Genomic DNA, 18,796 nt, shown 5'->3' on the forward strand with positions numbered 1-18,796 from the left:
CCTGGAGGTTTTAAAAATAGATTCATCTGTTACCTCTGAGAAGGGTTGTGTTATCAGCAAGCAGAGGAAAGAATAGATGAACTGAAGTGTTAATCCCATTCACCCTGCTCAAACAACCTGGGTCTAACACTGTACGAGGGGTCTTTACTGGCCTCCATTCTCGGGGCCTCCCTCTCTCACTGCCTGCCTGCATCTCACCCTCCAAGGGCAATTTATATTTCTCTGCTTTCATCTCAGAGGGTAAGTCTTTGAGCCTTCCAAGTCCTACTTTGGAACTCCTCACTTGTTTGTAAATATTTCCTTGTAATGGTTTGATTGGAACAGATAGGAAGTGTTTACCACTGTATTTTACTTGTTTACCTGTGTGTTCTTTGCTATGACACACTGTAAATATGCTCCCTCAGCTGTTCATGATGGGCCATGCTGTCCTGATCTTCCTTATTGAGTGTTCTACAAAAGAGCAAGGAAATCCTTGCTGGCAGGAACTTTGATCACCCATTCTAGACCTTTCCCAGTGGAACTTTAGTTCTCATTAGATAATAACTGTCTGGACACTTGAACGGTATCTTCTGATGTCTCTGCTGACTGTAGAAAAGTTAGGCCATTGTCCAGACTCTTCATTTAATAGGGAAAGTTGGAAGATAAGGAGAAATACATTAAATACATTACTTTTCACTCTCTGAACATATTCATTTAGTTTTAAATATTACTGGGGACGAACAGGTTTTTTATTCATCTGATTTTATCTTTACCTATATAATCTGACATGTATGTAGGTTGGAGTGTATGATACTATGTACACTGTTTTCTTTGGGTGGTTTCAATTTTTTTTCAGCTATAGATTTTAAGTATTAAAAGATTTTAAAAACTTAAAGGCAATGATGTAACACTCTATTACATCATGATCTTTAGAATGGTTGGTATCATGTAGTAATACATAGTAATACCAAATGGTTAGTATCATGTACTGATATATAATAACACAAAGTAGTTGGTATTAAGTATTGATACATAACTACTTTGGTTTTAACCAAATGAAGCTCAATCTGGATTAATTATCTCCCACAGGTAATCCAAGGGACCACAACGTTGCTGCCTCAATGGGACAAATGTGTAAACTTTATCGAAAGTGCCCTCCCTTATGTTGTTGGAAAAATGTTTGTGGATGTGCACTTCCAGGAAGATAAGAAGGAGATGGTAAGTGGTCCTCCACAGCTGGTACAACACAATGGCAATCTAGTTAGATCTGACAGTCAGCAAGCCAATGTCAGCCTTCCAGGTGGTAAAGGTCTGTAGGTGTTCTCTTTGGATTCTTTCAGTTTCTCAGTAAAACAGAGAACAAAGGTATCAAATGAGTAAGGATGGATGAGCAGATATTGAAAACTGGAGAAGGAAGAAGGAGAGGAATAGTCCAGGGGGAGTGGAAGGGTGAATGACCTGAGGAAATTTTATATGGCTGCTTGGAGGCAGGCACAGTCTAGGTGAAGTTCAAGGTCATGAGTCTAGAGACTCCACTGTGGCATCACGTTCTTCTCCATCTGTTTTCAGATGCATTTATTTTCTTCCAGTTTTATTGAAGTACATTTGACAAAAATTCTATATATTCAAGGTCAACAGTTTGCTGATTTGATATACACATGCATGGTGCAATGATTGCCACGATCAAATGAACACATTCATCACCACACTTATTTACCATTTCATGTGTATGTGATGAGGACACTTAGAATCTACTCTCTCAGTGGGTTTCAAGTCTATTATACATTATTTATTGCTATAGTCACCATGCTACATCTTAGAGCCCCAGAACTTATTCAACATTTAACTGAAATTTGTATTGTTTGTCCAACATCCTCCCATTACCCTGACCCCCAGTCCTAGTAACCATCATTCTACTTTCTGGTTCTGTAAGTTCAACATTTTTTAGATTCCACATTTAAGTGAGATCATACCATGTTTGTCTTTTCATGTCTGGATTATTTTGCTTAGCATAATGTCCTTCAGGTTGTCACAAGAGGCAGGATTTCCTTCTTTTTTATGATTAAATAAGGTTCCATCATGTATGTGTACATGTATGTGTGTATGCATATATGTACATGCATGTACTTTTATCCATTTACTCATTGATAGACATTTAGGTTGATTCCATATCTTGGCTATAGTGAGTAATGCTGCAATGAATTTGGGAGTACAGATATCTCTTCAAGATACTGAGTTCATTTCCTTTGGATACACACATATATACCCACTAGTGTGATGGCTGGATTGTATGAGAGTTCTAATTTTAATTTTTTGAGAAGTCTCCATACTGTTTTCCATAATGACTGAGTCAGACTATATTCCCACCAATGATGTGTAAGCATTATCTTTTTAATACTCTCACCAACACTTGTTATTGCTTGACTTTTTGATAATAGCCATCCTAACAGGTGTGAAGTATCTCATCATGATTTTGCTTTACATTTCCCTGATGATTGTTGATCTTGAGCATCTTTTCACATCTCCACTGGCTATTTGTATGTCTTCTCTGGAAAAAGTTCTATTCAGGTCTTTTGCCCAAACTAGAAAACTAGTTTTTTTTTTTTTTTTTTTTCCTTTTTGCATGGTTGTATTTTGAATTAGAAATTTGGATTAACCCAGGTTTTTTTGGTGTGCATTTTCTTTTTGATGAATTATGATTTACAAATGTCACGAAAGATGATATTCAGGCATAATTAGCTAGTAACAGTCTTGGTAATGAATTAGCTGTGAATACATGAGCAGCTTGGATACAAGTGGTCAATAAACACTGAATTTAAAGGCAATGATGTAACAGTTTATTAAGTCATCATTCAGATGTTGGCATTTTTATGTATCAATATGTAATTATGTTCTGATGAATAAAACATAATTATGAATTATGAGACATCAAAAATATGGAAAATTCATATTATGAAAAAAATATAGATGGATTTAAATTTTTTTGCACCATAATAAACTTGTACTTTAATTTTATTTTCTTATGAACTATTTGAAGCCTTCACATATGCACTGCAGCTTGCTTTGAATATCATAAATCTAAGTATTTACCTGTGTTAATTTGTTTTTACTGCCTTTGAATACTTTGGGGCATTTCCTGTCAGTTTTGAGACTATATTTAAACCTGAAAGTCCTTTTGTAAATAGCTCCACTGAGGAATAATGTCTTATTTCAAAATACTCAATATTCTTACTGTGTGTTTTCTTCTGCTCCTTGGTTGAAATAAGTGGTTGGAGAACATATCAGGCAATCATAGTGCTAATATTATAAGGTCTAGGATGTATACAAAATAACTATGTGTGTGTGTGTGTGTGTGTGTGTGTGTGGTGTGTATATATGTATATATGTGTGTATATATATGTGTGTGTATGTATATTAACACACCTTATATATATGTATTAACTATTTTTGGTTGTAGAAACATTTTAACTAATAGGAAAAGTATTTGGATTAAATTTGTTTTTCTCAGTTTGGGTGTGAAAGTCCCTTTTTCATGCGCTAGGGTGTGACATTCAAAAATAAAGTTGATTTTGGCATTTTCTCCCCTTATTTTGATGTACATGGGAGCAGTGTGGTAGTTACACAGACACTTGGCTCTTTTACATGAGATCATTTGCCTTCCTTATGGTGAGGCTATTTGCCTCAGGGAATGCTTGGTTGGAAGCTTAAAGAGAACTATCTGACTTTTTATAGCCTTGCTACTGGTCTCTCATCCAAGAACCACCTGGAACCACTGATTTACTTGAAAAACAGTTTGTATTATTAGCTACAGTCCAAAGAAGAAAAACAGAAAGATCCCTAATGGGGCAAATTCCAGAGACTAACTCAAACAAGAGGATACCATTGTTTATTTATCCAAAAGTTTGTTAAGCAAATGAATGTAGTCAGAAGGTTAAGCTTCAGGTAGTTCTCAAGCTTTAATTTGTACATGAATCAGATGGGAATCTTGTTAAAATGCAGAATCTCATTGCATCTTAACAAGGATCTTTTTACCTTGGGTTTGGGATAGGACTCAATCATTTGCTTAATAAGCTCCCAGATGATGCTGCTACTCCTGGTCCAGGGACCACACTTTCTGAGAAGCAAGGCCTTCACAGCACTCATTTGTTTGTAGTTATCACTAAATAAACAAATGGACAAACAAAACAAAAAAATAAGCCCCTGTGATTCATGGAAGCAGGCCAGGCTAGTTGACTTGGTCAGCAATACTTTGTTGACCAAAACCTGTTGCATTAGTGCAAGTAACTGCTTCAATTTTCAGATGGTTGAAAATTTCTGTGATTCAGATGCTCTGAAATGACTGTGCCAAACCCTGGGTGAGTGCCTTCAGGCTTGGTTTCCCTCACTCTCACCAGAACTATTTTTTTTTTTAACATTCAATCACTTTATTATTTGTCTTACAAAATTGATATTTCAACAGGTTGACATTTCTCCCTAGTACTGCTGATAAAACTACGAAATATCTTCAACAGATAATACCCAAATGATTTAGTTTTCCTTGGAAAACTGGTACCTAGGCCTTAGTAAGAGATTCCCAGGAGGCCAGCAGGTGGCATGTTGGTTAAGGTGCTGGACATCCCACATGGCCAACTGCAATTTGAGTCCTAGACCTGGTGGCTTGCACTCCCCCTCTCCCTTGTGTCTCTTTGGTCAAATTAAAATAATAATAAAAATAAATAAAATTAAATAAAAAATTTTTTTAAACAACAACAAAAAACACGAGATTCCCACTTATCAGTAGCTCTGTTTCTAGAGCCTCCTAATGGCAGGGGTGTCACCTTCTCATTTTCACTCTCTGTTATAGAAGGTGAATGAGAGCAATTCACTTTGAGGTTTCCTTTGTAGAAGAGAAAGTTTCCTCACCCCTAGACACATGTCTCTCTCTCTCTTTTTTTGAGAGGTTTTTGCTATAGGGCGCATGCGCTCACCAGAAAGACAGACGGAGACAGAGAGACAGAAAGTGAGAAATCACCCCCCTGGGGGGGATGGCCGCGCCACAATCCCTTTTCCTCCATTCTCCTCTAGGGATCTTGGGCAGGCATGCACATGCGCTCAGTGTGAGTTTAAGCCACTGGGTCTGGGACTCAAACTGTGGTTGACTACATAGGAGTCCAGTGACATAGCCATTATGCTAATTGCTGGTCCTGATACATGTCTCTTAGTAATCTACCTATCTACTTCCCCTTACCCCTAGACACATGGCTCTTACTAATCTACCTACCTACCTACCTGCCCATCTGCCCAGGCTATATTGTTTTTCACTGAGGAAAACACATAATTTCACACTACTGTTTCCTTATGACTTCCCACATGTGAGTGTGTTTGTGCATGCACGAGTACACCAATGCACCCTTATATACACTTACTCACATGACTATGACAATTTAACAAATTTAATTCAAATGGGAAGAGAAGCATGTAGAAAAGGAGAGTCCTTCAGCAGAAAGTCACCTGAAGAGGTCATATAGAATATTATCCTACCTTTCAGGTAGTGGGATAGAGCCAGACCCCACATAGAATTGGGGTAAGTCCCCCGAGGGACTGGCCTGAGAGCAGGGAGTCACAGGACACTGTGGACAGTGGTTGACTTCATGGTATAAAGTAGTGCTGTTAGAACAAGATCGCAAGTTATACATGTAATTTTTTTCTTTTAAAGGTTTTTGCTATAGGGCACGTGTGTTTGTCAGAAACACAGAGAAAAACAGGGAGAGGGAAAGGGAGAAATTACCCCCCCGGGGGATGTCCATGCCACAGTCCCTTTTCCTCCATTCTTCTCTTGGGATTTTGGGCATGTACACACATGCACCCCATGTGGGTTTCAAGCAATCAGATCTGGGACTTGAACCACAGTCTACCATGTGGGAGTTCAGCACCTTAACTACTATGCAATCTGCTGGCCCCTGCAATTTTAACTTTCCTAGTAGTCACATTAAAAAACCAAATGGAAAAAGGCAAAATTAATTTTAAGAATATATTTTATTTAACTCAATCTATCAAAAACAGTAATTTCAAACTATAATTATTATAACACTGCTGATATGATAGTTTATATGATTTACTTCATACCACGTCTTTGAAATCCCATGCGTATTTTATAGTTGCAGTGTTTCTCAGTTTATGCCAGCCACATTTCAAGTGTTCAGTTGCCATATGTTGCTAAGTGGCTACCATCTTGGACATTGGCAGTCTAGAGAATTGAAAAATGATCCCCTGAGCCCAGCGTAGCAGAGTTCACTCCCTAGGTAAGACATACTAGTAGCCAGGACTGGAGGGTAGTAACATTGTTGGTCCTTAGACAGCTGGATTTCAAGGAGGACTCCAATATCAGAGGGGAAAGACTCAAGCACTTCCATGATCTGTAGTGTGGAAATGGGTGGGAGCTGGAGTCAAGGCGATACTTGGTATTTATATTTTGTATTTTCTGGGATAACAGCTTAGAGGAAGAAACAAATTCCAGACCTGATTCTGAAGCAAGCAATTCAGAGGCTTAATTCTTATAAGTTCAGGAACGACTTGAGTAGAGTCTTCGAGCTCATGCTTTAGAGGTGCAAATGATTCAGTCAAGTCAAAGCCACGGGTTCCAAGTTCAATTACCTTCATAGTCAGTGAGTGACATTAAATAACATACAGGAGGGACCAGCAGATGGTGTAATGGCTGCATCGCTGGACTCTCATGTAGTCAAATGCAGTTCAAGTCCCGGACCTGGTGGCTTAAACTCATGCTGGGCCCATGTGTGTGCATGCCCAAGATCCGGAGAGGAGAATGGAGGAGAAGGGATTGTGGCATGACTATCTCCCCTGGGGGGCGATTTCTTGCTTTCTGCCTTTTTCTATCTTTCGTGCAAGCACACACACCCTATAGCAGAAACCTCTCCAAAATAACTAACTAAATAACTAACTAATAAACAGGAATAATACTGACTGGCTGTAGGCAAAAGCCAGGACAAATGCAACGAGTCAGTCATGAATGGTAATGGCCCTGGACTTTGGTGTCTGAGGCACTGTAGTGATATACAGGGGCGCATGTGCTATAAAGGATTCAGCAAAAACTCATCTCTAGCCAACTATTGGGTTGCAAAAACACATCATGACTTTCCCAACAACCTAATATTTTCATGCAGAAATGTAGGCTGAGGAGTGCTAGACAGATTTTTGGTATGTATGTATGTGTGTGTATTTTTGCTTTTTTGAGACAGGTAAGAAATCTGGATTTTTTTTCTTTTGTACTTTTGCTGTATGACACATGGCAAAGAGAGAGAGAGAGAGAGAGAGAGAGAGAGAGAGAGAGAGAGAATCATCCCACTTGGGGAGATGGCTGCACCACAGTCTCTCCTCCTCCATTCTCTTCTCAGGATTTTGGGCACCCATGCACATGCACCTGGAGTGTGTGTCAAGCTTCCAGGTCTGGGGCTCAAACCACACATTCAGCTATTTGGGATCTAGCCACCTTGTCTACCACATCACTGGCTGGCCCAGGAATCTGAATTTTTACGTGGACCCTCTCTCATTTTAAATCTTGGTCAATACTCTGGATGACAAACTAAATATTGGGTCACTGGGAAAGTCATGATGCATTTTTTTTTTTGGAGAGGTTTTTGCTATAGGGCACATGCGCTCACCAGACAGACAGAGAGAGACAGAGAGACAGAAAGTGAGAAATCACCCCCCGGGGGGATGGTCACGTTGCAATTCCTTCTCCTCCATTCTCTTCTCAGGATCTTGGGCACGCACGCACACGCGCCTGGTGTGAGTTTTAAGCCACTGGGTCCGGGACGCGAACCGCGGTTGACTACGTGGGAGTCCAGCGACATAGCCATTATGCTAACTGCTGGTTCCCATGATGCATTTTGACATAGAAAAACATAGAAAACTGCATCATGACTTTCCCAACCACCTAATATTTCCTGGGGACACCATTTTGTGACTTTTATATTAATATTCATTCCTTTTCTCCCTCTTTCCAGTCTTCAGAACAGAAAAAAAACACATTTCCTCACTTGTCAGAAAACTTCTTTAATTTTTATCTTATTTAGAAAAAGGTCATATATAATTTAAAAATACATCATATTAGCTAAGCACTTAACAAGTTGCTTTTTTGGAAAGTTACACACAGGATATGAAACTGGGACTCCTCCAGAGAATCGATGATGTACTGTCACCATAAATAGAGATGATGCGCTCGTCCCACTGTGACAAACCCTAATCCATATGCTCATATCCTAAATTGCAAGAAAGGATTAGGTGTGTTGGGGGAGGGAATCTAAAATTACTACTTGCTATTTTTCTTTTCTTTCCATTTTTATTATTAGTAATAATTTATATCTGTAATGTAACAGTAAATGCTCCAGATAGATACCCACACCCATGGAGAACAGGTGAAGATTCGAATAAAGACCAAGAAGTAAAGGGATTGTCTCCATGGTCCTAGTGTGACTGTGGTCAGGATATAATGGTTTTAATGTCTGGTGGTGGGGCCAACCCATGGTGTGGTGATTGAGGCACATGGATCTCACGTGGCCAATGGCATGGTTCAAGTCCCACACCTGGCAGCTTGAGGAACATGCTGGCCACATGTGCATGTGTGCCCAAAGTCCCAAAGAAGGGAGAAAAGGAGGAGAAGGGATTGCAGTATGACCGTGCCCCATGAGGAATGCTTTCTCACTTTCTCTCTCTCTGTCTCCAGTGAGCACATGTACCTTCTGACAAATTTAAAAAAAAACAACTCAGAAACTAGTGGTGATAATAGTAGCAGCTTGCTTTTACTAAGGTTTAACTAGGTATCTAGTGCTTTTCTACGTACTTTCAATGTGTGAACTCATTTAATCCTTACAATGACTGCTGTTAGTACCCCTCTTTTTCAGGTGGGAAAACAGAGACTCATTTCAAATAAATTCCTCGAGGTCATATAGATTGAAACTGGTTTAGGTGGGGTTAAGGCCCAGATAATCTAGCATCAAACTATTCCTCTACCTTCTCTCTGAAAAATACTTCAGTGTTATGACTTGAATGAGGCAACCAGAGCCATTTTAGTGTCTGATTCTGTAATTAAGTCACCCTTATTATGAAATGATTTATTCTGACATTAAGATTTAATAAAATAAAAGGCACATATTTCCTATTTCTTAGTATTTTATTTTATTTTATTTCTTTAGAGTTTTTGCTGTAGGGTGTGTGTGTGTTTGCCAGAGAGAGACAGAGAGAGAAAGAGAGGGAAAGTGAGAAATTCACCCCTAGGGGGAATGCCCACACCACAGTCCCTTCTCCTCCATTCTCCTCTTGGAATTCTGGGTATGCATGCACACGTGCCTGGCATGATTTTCAAGCTGCTGCATCCAGGAGTCGAACAAAAGTCAACCATGTGGGGGTCTAGTACCTTAACCACCATGCCACTTACTGGCCCTTATTTCTTAGTATGTTAGAGACAGGAGACCTTTGGAATATATTTTACTTTCAGTATTTTAATATGTTAAAGATAAATACAGTGACAAATCTAACCAGTTGACATTACAGTTTTGTTTACATATAATTCTCAGAAAATAGAGTGAAATGATAAGAAACAAGCAGATTATTAGAGCTTTAATCTAAGAATACCTTTCCAGGTATATCATCAGCTAAGTCTACACACTGAGCTCAATTTCCAGTATTCTTGTTGTTGTTGTTGTTTTTAATTTGCTAGATAGGATGTTCACTTGAGAGAGAGAGAGAGAGACAGAGAGAGAGAGAGTATCCCTCAATGAGGTGTGGTCGTGCTGCAATTCTTCTCCATGTATCCACCTTGTTAGGATTGTGGGGCATGCACACACACATGATTGGTGTTTTTTAAGCTGCTGGGTTTTGTATCTGAAGCACACTATCAGTAATGTGGTATCTGGCTCCCTTAACCACCAGATCATGGGGCCACACCTCTAGTATTTTCTACATACATTATTCTAAGGAGTGCTTCCTGATTCTTGGAATGATGACCCAAGGCTCTAAGATTTCTTTGAAAAAAAAATTTTTTTTTTTAAAAAAATTTACCATTTTCTAGTTACTAAGGCAGAAATGTGAACATATACATCAGAGAATATTTTTCTGTTGTGTTGATACAAAAAAAGTCTTTTCACTTTATAGGTTTATTTAAAAAAACTTTAGTAGAGCTGGAATTCTTATTTGCACATTTTTGCTTTTGGCTGAGCTAATTTCTTTTATATTAAAATTAAACCACATCTATTTTATTTCATTGTGGACACTATGTCCCTGAACTCCTTATCTTTTTTTATTTTGGAGAGGTGTTTTTTTTTTTTTTTTTTTTTTTTTTTTTTTTTTTTTTTTTTTTTTTTTTCTGCGTGTTATTTTTTATTCATTTATTTAAGTTTTGGGGTTTTTTTTGTTTGTTTGTTTTTTTTTGCTATAGGGCGTGTGCGCTCACCAGAAAAACAGAGAGAGATAGAGATAGAAAGCGAGAAATCACTCCCCAGGGGCGAAGGCCACATCACAGTCCCTTCTCCTCCATTCTCCTCTTGGGATCTTGGGCACACATGCACATGCGCCTGGTGTGAGTTCAAGCCACCAGGTCTGGGACTTGAACTGCGGTTGACTACATGGGAATTCAGCAACATAGCCATTACATCAACTGCTGGTCCCACTCTTTATCTTTATTCATGTATTTTAATTCTGCCAGTAGACGTTTTTTGCTACTCCTTGAATTTTCTGTTTTATTTAGTGGATGAACCATGTTAAAGAAAAAATTATATATTCTCATACTTGTTAAAATAGTAAGGAAGACTTTAGGCAGGACTCTACTGCAATAGGTGTCAAGTCTGTTGCAATAAGGGAGAGAAATCAGGCTCAAGTCCAAACACAGCGAAGGCAGCTGGGGATTTATAACCAGTGAGCCAGTGGATGGAAAACGACTCAGAGGAGACATCAAGAGTAGGGAAATTCTTGCAAAACCAACTTAACAGGATTCTTGCTGAAGGAAGTTTGGGTTGATTAGATACAAAGGATGAGGGATGAGGGATTTGATCAGACACCAAGGATGGGCAACTCTCTCTAAAGTGACTTAGCGGGATTCTTGCTAGAACTAAGCTAGGCAGGCCTGACAAGGACAGGATAGGCATAGGAATAGGGGGAGGGGAGGAGGGCGAGGTTGAGGACTAGATGAGAAGAAGGCTTAGAGGAGTCTGACTAGAGTTTGGCCAAGGAAAGAATCTGTCAGCCCTCAGATCAAAGCTAGTCACGGGTCTCTTATTATATAGTAAAACATCCTAGGCGCAGATGGGTAATCTAGTTAAAGGAGAACAAATCTCTTATTATTCTTCTGATAAGACTTTATTAAGTGGAGAATTAAAACTTATTTTGTAAAACAACCCATGAATTTCTCCTGCACTCTAGTAGCTTGTAGGTTTTCCTTTTTTCTCTTTATGGTAAAGGACATTGTTCATGTCCTCATGTAATGTCATAGATGACCTACACTATCTTCCATTTTTGGAGCTGCTCTCTGCATGAGCAATTCCATTAGTAATTCTTATTCCAAGAACAGAATTCTCCTCCCACTCTATACTGCTGCAGCTGGTGTCAAAGACTTAAATACCCACATGGGTGCCATTGCAGTGGTGGAGTTTGAACTTGCAACCTCCATACACTAGGAGTTCACCTCATTAGTGAGCCAAGATAATTGAATTGATGTACTGCCATTAATATCCTTTAAGTTCTCTAATTCCCCTGCTCACAGTTTCTCTCAGTAGTTGAGTAAATGAGATGTAACTATTACGTTGATGGCAGAAGTCACATGAAAGTCAGTGCCATGCATTATAGCATTGCCCTTAAACTCAGGGATTCTTCATTTCTTACAGGTGCTGCTACTCACAAGTGTTGTTCTCAGTAAGGCCATTGTATAGATAAAGATAAATGTTCCCTTGACCCAGGTCATGAGAAGAAAGGATATTCTCTCTGGCTACCAATTGTCCCTGTTCCTGTTTGTCTAGTACATGCTGCCAACTGTTATTATCAACATCTGTTTCCAGAGAAGCTTTACTAAAGCTCTGTGTCCATTAAGGCAAACCAGAATGATTTGTTTTTAAAAATTTTTATTTTACTGCCAGAATACATGTGTTCTTGCCAGAGAGAGAGAGAGAGAGAGAGAGAGAAAGAGAGAGAGAGAGAAGGAGAGGGAGAGGGAGAGGGAGGGAGGGAGGGAGGGAGAGAGAGAAAGCATGTCCCCGTCGGGGTACATCCATACCATAATCCCCTTGCCTCCATTTCCCCATCCTATCAGGATCCTGGGCATGCATATACATGTGCCTGGCATTTTTCAAGCCACTGCAGCCAGGATTTAAATTGCAGTTAGTCATGTGGGCTCTTGATCCCTTAACTCCTGAGCTATGGGATTCAGCCTTGATTGACTGTTAAAGGGCTTTTAAATATAGTTATAAAGTGTTGATCTTATATAGAAATTACTCCTGATTTTCTGCAAGGTGCATTGGCATCTCATAGTCCAGCTCTGCTCTCACTAATTTGGACAAATTGGTTAACCTCTTTTGGCTGGAATTCCTGTTTATAAATGGCAGATGGATTTCTGTTGCTACAGTAATGCTACATACCACTCAATCACAGAACCTCACTGGCATTCCATAAGCAATTACCTTTGATGCATCTGGAGTAAGTGGTAGTCCCCTAGGCAGCTCTGCTTATTTCAGCTTAGGCTTGCTCAAATATGTGGGGGTTGGCTGATCTAGGTTGGTTTTGGCAGAGGTGATTGGGACAACTCGGCTCTGCTCCATATGTCTTACTTCCTTCAGCTGGCTTGCCTGGGCATGTTCTTGTGGTGATGGCAGAAGTGCAAAGGAGGAAGTAGAAACACGTGAGGCCTCCTGGGGCCCAGGTTCAGAACTGGCATAATGTCATGTCTGCATTTGTTGACCAAAGCAAGTCACAAGGCCAGTCCAGATTCAGGGTAGAAAAACAGACTATATTTTTAGTAGAGGATCTGCTAAGTCACCAACAGAGGGAATAAAGAAACTGTATAGAATTAAAGCCATCATTGCAGTGTATCACAAACAGGGATAAAAATAGTACCTACTTCATTGGTTTGTGGTGAACATTAAATGGGATAATCCACGTAGAAGGCTTAGAACAATACTTGGTGCATAATAAGTGCCCAGTGAATGTTAACCACTGTTATTACTGTGTGCCCTGCCTACCATTAATAATAAGATAGAATCTATAACATCAAAGTCCTGGAATAGGCTGTGGCAACTCTTGCATTGAAATGGCCCCTTCATAATTTATTTTAGAAAGGGTGAGAGGGAGGGAGGTGCTGGGGTTGGGGAGGTGTGGATGGTAGTCCTCCATACATGCCCAGTGCAGTAGCTTTCAGTTGGGATAAAGATCTTTTAATGCTAGTGCCCTGGCCACATTCCAGAACCCTCCCTATCATTTAATGCTAAGTCTGGCTCATAGGAGAGTCTCATGAAACTACTCAAGGAGCCAAATATAATTTCTATAACAGATCCAGGTTTCACAACTCTCTCTACAGCCTAAAGATTGTTACAATACATCTCATCAGACCCCAATCCTGACAGCTCATTTATGCAATGCTTGGTAAAATGACATCCAGCAAAACAAGTACTTTGGATAACTCATTGGGATTTCTTTTGAAATAAGTGTGGACACTACTCTCGCCCTTCCCTTGGGTGTGCAGTTCCAATGATGACAGGTCTGGCTCACCTTTCTTGCTTGTTCTCCACACCTCTGGATAGCATTGGACAGTGTTGCTGCCGCCACATATTATCAGCCACACACAGTCTTGTCAAGCATTTTGGGTCACGCTTGTGGAATGCAAAGACCCTGTACTGTAAATTCATTTACTGAAAGAAAGCATTTATGCCTTCCAATTAATCTGAATGTTGGAAATGACCAGAAATAGTTACTTGCTAAGGGAAGTTAACCCACAGCCTAAGACTGGATCAGTATGAGATTGGTTGGCTTGTAAAAGTTATTCTGGTTTCTGATTCATTCCCTCTCAGAGTGGAAAAATGGGAAACAGAAAAAGATGAGTTACAAAATTAGAACACATTCTATATATTCCTATCTAGTAAACAAGACCTTATTCTTTCTTATTCTCACCCAAGTCTTCTGAATTCATTATTTTGATGAAAGGACATACTGAACTCCTATACCACCAGACTAACACATTTTATAGCATGACTTGGGCCCAATTAATTTGATACTCTTTTTCTCTTTTGCCAACATGTTTAATAGCTGTGCAAGTTTGCTAATCCTGACAAACTGGAATGATTTATTAGCTCACTTGACTGCCAGAAACCTCAGCATTTTCTAATTATCCTTAGTTTTTCCTGGCTTAACCACTTCTAAGTCTTTTCCTTACTTCTTATTTTAATGCAATTATATTTTTACCACACACCAATTCAAACTCATTTATATAAATAGTTATAGTACAAATAATGAATCAACAAATACCTAATATTTGTTAATGCCTTGATTTATTTAATATCTGTATTTCTAGTAACGTGACAATTGTCAGAAAAGTTCTAGAAATCCCCTGAGATTGCAGCCAATTTCTTCAGGGTTAGCTACATAAATTGTTAATAATGATTTCCATTTTTCATATTCACTAATCAAGTAATTACAACTCAAGGAACTTTGCCTTGCTCTAGATTAATGGAAAGACTAGAGATTATTATTATTTTTAATTTCTTTCTTTCTTTAGAGGGAAAAACAAGTACACCTTTGACAGGTTCTTGCCATGTTGGGATCCTCCCCCCAGCCTCCTCTCACCCAAGATCATAAGGTCAGGTTGTGTGTTCAGATTGACCTGGGATCTAAACCTGGCACTCCTATGTGACTCTCATCTTGCACAGTGCTGCCCTACTGTCTGCACTACTGTGGCTGGGCCTGGAGATGTTCTCATTGCATTATTTATTTTTTGTTTTAGTTTTAGATATAGAGCATGTGCATTGACCAGGGAGAGAGAGAAAGTGAGAAATCACCCCCTATGGAAGATGGCCATGCCACATCCCTTCTCCTCCAGTCTCCTCTTGGAATTGTGGGTACAAACACACATGTGCCTGGTGTGATTTTTAAGCCTCTGGGTCCAAGAATTTAACTGTGCAGTTGACCATGTGGGATCCAGCACCCTAACCTTCAGTGTTACCTGCTGGCCCCAATTGCATGTTTTATTAAGATAATATAACTTGAAAATATATTAAAGAGGGAAGCCTACTCACAATTAGGCTTTTAAGTTAATAATTTTATTACTATTACATTAGAGGTTGATGTATAAAATCACCCTTGATGATTTTTTTTTTTTGGGAGAGGTTTTGCTATAGGTCACATGCGCTCGCCAGAAAGAGAGAGACAGAGAGACAGAAAGTGAGAAATCACCCCCAGTTCAGCGACATAACCATTACACCCACTGCTGGTCCCCCTCTTTCTTTTCTTTTTTAGAACTCTATTAACCTATAATTATTTCCATCATACACACACACACACACACACACACACACACACACACTATTTTAAAAACTATTCCTAGCCATTTGTCCAGTGCCATGTTGATGTCACCAATCTCAGAAAGGACTACACTAATTTACATAGTCATTTAATTTCCACTAATGTTTATATTTGGTTGTAGGCTACAGCCATTTGAGATAAATTTGCTTTTAACCTTGCCCCCTAATATAAAGATAGATTTGTTGATCAGCCAGTGGCATGGAATAAAAGAGATTGTGGTGTGGCCATCCCCTCTGGAGAGTGCTTTCTCACTTTCCTTCTCTCTCTGTCTTTTTCTCTGTTTCTCTCCAGTGAGCACACATGCCCCATAGCAAGTTAAAAAAAAAGAGGTTAATTTGCTACTCACTGATGAGTTCCACAGATGGAGTCAGGCTTTGAATGACTACGTTCAAATAGGTCTCTTTTATCAAAAATGACTTTATGTAAGAAGGGTATGATGCCGTGTTTTCCTTTATCAACTCCATATTTTTAAATCTCCTCTTCATATTTGAACAATCACACATTATCTGCGAGTGGGCTTGGTAATATTTTCTTTGTACTGTTGGGGTAACTTTTATCTATTAGCAGTACGGAAGATGTTTGATTCAATTTAAGTCTTCTGCCAGGTACTCACTGAAGGTTTTGAAAAGCGTAATCAACTTCAATTTACTGAACATCTGCTATATGTCTATATTAGATATAAATGTGAGATATGAAATCATATGTGAAAAATCACATCATGTGAAAAGTCATATCATCTATTTGAAATAATAAAACCAATAGTGTGAGATATAAAATTATATAAACTAATAGAATTTAAAATTTGCAGAACGCTTTTTGGTTTGCTTACATACCCTTGATCTTATTTGATATTAATCATGGTTCCTGTTCTCAAAGCTTCTGGATCTTGGGGGGGAGACCAAATAAATAAAAATGGAAAGGCAGCTAAACCCACACTTGTATTGGTCTGCTTATAAGCCTAACAGGAACTCAGAGAAGGGACAGAAAGTTTGGGTTTAAGTGTTTGAAATTCATGAATATGAGGTAGGATTTGAGTTGACCTTGTAGGATTTCTTTATGCCACAAACAAAGCTTTGCAGGAAATTACAACTGACAGTGAGGCACAGTGACCCCTACTTCTCAAAGCAATTTGGCATACGTCCTTTCAAATGCACTGAGGGAACCCTTTGACCCACTTATACATAACACCAATCCCTATGTCCATGAATGGGAGAAAAAGTAAACAGAGTGAGTGCAAGAGAGGAGCTGGAGAGATGATTTATAACTACCTAAGAAAGAGAGTCTCACTTAAAAAAAAAAAAAAAAAAAAGACTTAGGGCCTGGTCGTGAGATGGATGGTAACACAATTGGACCCACATGAGAAAGGTCCTGGGTTCACATCCTGAGACTTTCTTGAGTATACTGGGTATGTATGCATGTACCTGTGGTTCAGGCCAGCTGACACTGATAAGGGTAGAGTGTAAAACAGTTAGGGATGTCTGTCTCTTTCTCTGATAGAAGAAATAAATAATAAAAATTTTAAAAATTTGGGGGCCAGCTTGTCACATAGTGGTTAAGGCACTAGGCACCCATGTGGTCAACTGTAATTCGAGTCCTGGACCCAGCAGCTTGAAACTCACATTGAGTGTGTGTGTGTGTGTGTGTGTGTGTGTGTGTGTGCCCAAAGTCCCAAGAGGTGAATGGAGGAGAAGGATTGAAGTGTGGCCATCCCCCCTGCGGGATGATTTCTCACTGTCTTTCTTTCTTGGTCTCTCCAGTGCTCTCTCTGTCTCTCCAGTGAACATACATACCCTATAACAATAATCTCTCTCTCAAAAAAAGGTCTTTTTTTTTTTATAGCTCTGGATGGAAGAATGTCTTGTGCATGCATATGACTGTGTGACTCACCAGTGTCTGATGTAGAGCACTGTGACAGAATCCTGGGGTGCAAAGAATGAAAAAGAAGAACCCACTTTGAAATAACACGGGTTGAGGAAAAGAGCCCAACCAAATGAATACAACGAGGACCCATAAATCCAGAAATAAATAGCTGCTTAACAAAATGTTGCTTTGTCTGGAGGGCTCTTACCCTGAATATGGCAGATGTTACTATAATAACATTTAAATTAATTTTCATATGTTATATTTCAATCTTTGACTCTAAACACATATTTTCTATGGAGAACTTAACCTTATGACTTCTACTAAGTGATTTCTATTAATGTTGTATGCGTGCTGGTTGGGGTGTTAGGTCAAGGTTTGAGGAAGGAATACTATTTCTCTTTTTTCTTATTTTGAAATTATACCAGGCTTTTGCTGCCTAGGGAACATGACTTGACTGAAGGCAATGTTATTATGTGATGCTGCAGAATAGTCTAAAGATAAAAATCAGAAGTGTTCAGTGATTTATCTTCCTAGTTTCAGCATGCTAAAATCATTATTTCTCTTATTTGCATTGACATGCCAACCAATGAAAATAATCACCTTCAAAGTTTTTCCTTGCACTTAAAGTCTGCTGGGGTAGTTTAGCACCATTTCACAGAAAATGTTATACAATAAATCTGTCTGCCAAAAGGGAAAAAAAAAAAAAAAAACAATTTGAGAACTCAAGATGGGGACCGTAGTTGTGAGTGCTGGTGCCTGAGAGGATAAGGGTGCAGGATCATGGAGGCTCATGGGAAGACCAAAAGCAAAGTGATTTACTTGCATTTTTAATGTACAGAGGCCACAAAAAGAATTGTGATTCTATCAATGCATTTGAAGAGACAGATACCACAAAGAGAGTGAGTTATAAAGGTATAGACTCAGGGTCAGGTGGTGATGCAGTGGTAACACAACGGGACCCACATGGGGAAGGTCCACAGTTGTGTCCCAAGACCTCTCAGAGCATGCAGGACATGTATGTGTGTGCATGTCTGTGCATGCCTGTCATCTAAGACAGCTGAGACTGGGGGTGGATCACAGTGTGAAGAGCCTGTTGAGGGTACCTGTCCCTCTGTCTCTCAAGGAAGAAATGAAAAAAACTTTAAAAAAGAAAATAAACCGGGAACCAGCAGTTAGCGTAATGGCTATGTTGCTGGACTCCCACGTAGTCGACCGCGGTTCATGTCCCGGACCCGGTGGCTTAAAACTCACGCCGGGCACGTGTGCGTGCGTGCCCAAGATCCCGAGAGGAGAATGGAGAAGAAGGGATTGTGGCGTGACCATCCCCCCGGGGGTGATTTCTCGCTTTCTGTCTCTCTGTCTCTCTCTGTCTGGCGAGCGCACGCGCCCTATAGCGAAAAAC

The 18,796-nt window shown here is 39.5% G+C and overlaps 1 protein-coding gene across 1 annotated transcript in view; it reads left to right on the forward strand.

Annotated features, from left to right (window-relative positions):
- The window catches only part of PHEX (phosphate regulating endopeptidase X-linked), a 219,932-nt gene that overhangs the window by 76,705 nt on the left and 124,431 nt on the right, over positions 1-18,796 (forward strand). Inside the window, exon 11 of the mRNA XM_027771117.1 lies at positions 1,069-1,197. Coding sequence (XP_027626918.1) covers positions 1,069-1,197 — 129 coding nt within the window. The remainder of the gene's footprint in view (positions 1-1,068; positions 1,198-18,796) is intronic.

This window comes from Tupaia chinensis, unplaced genomic scaffold, assembly GCF_000334495.1.
Source record: "Tupaia chinensis unplaced genomic scaffold, TupChi_1.0 Scaffold000184_1, whole genome shotgun sequence".
Taxonomy (NCBI): domain Eukaryota; kingdom Metazoa; phylum Chordata; class Mammalia; order Scandentia; family Tupaiidae; genus Tupaia; species Tupaia belangeri.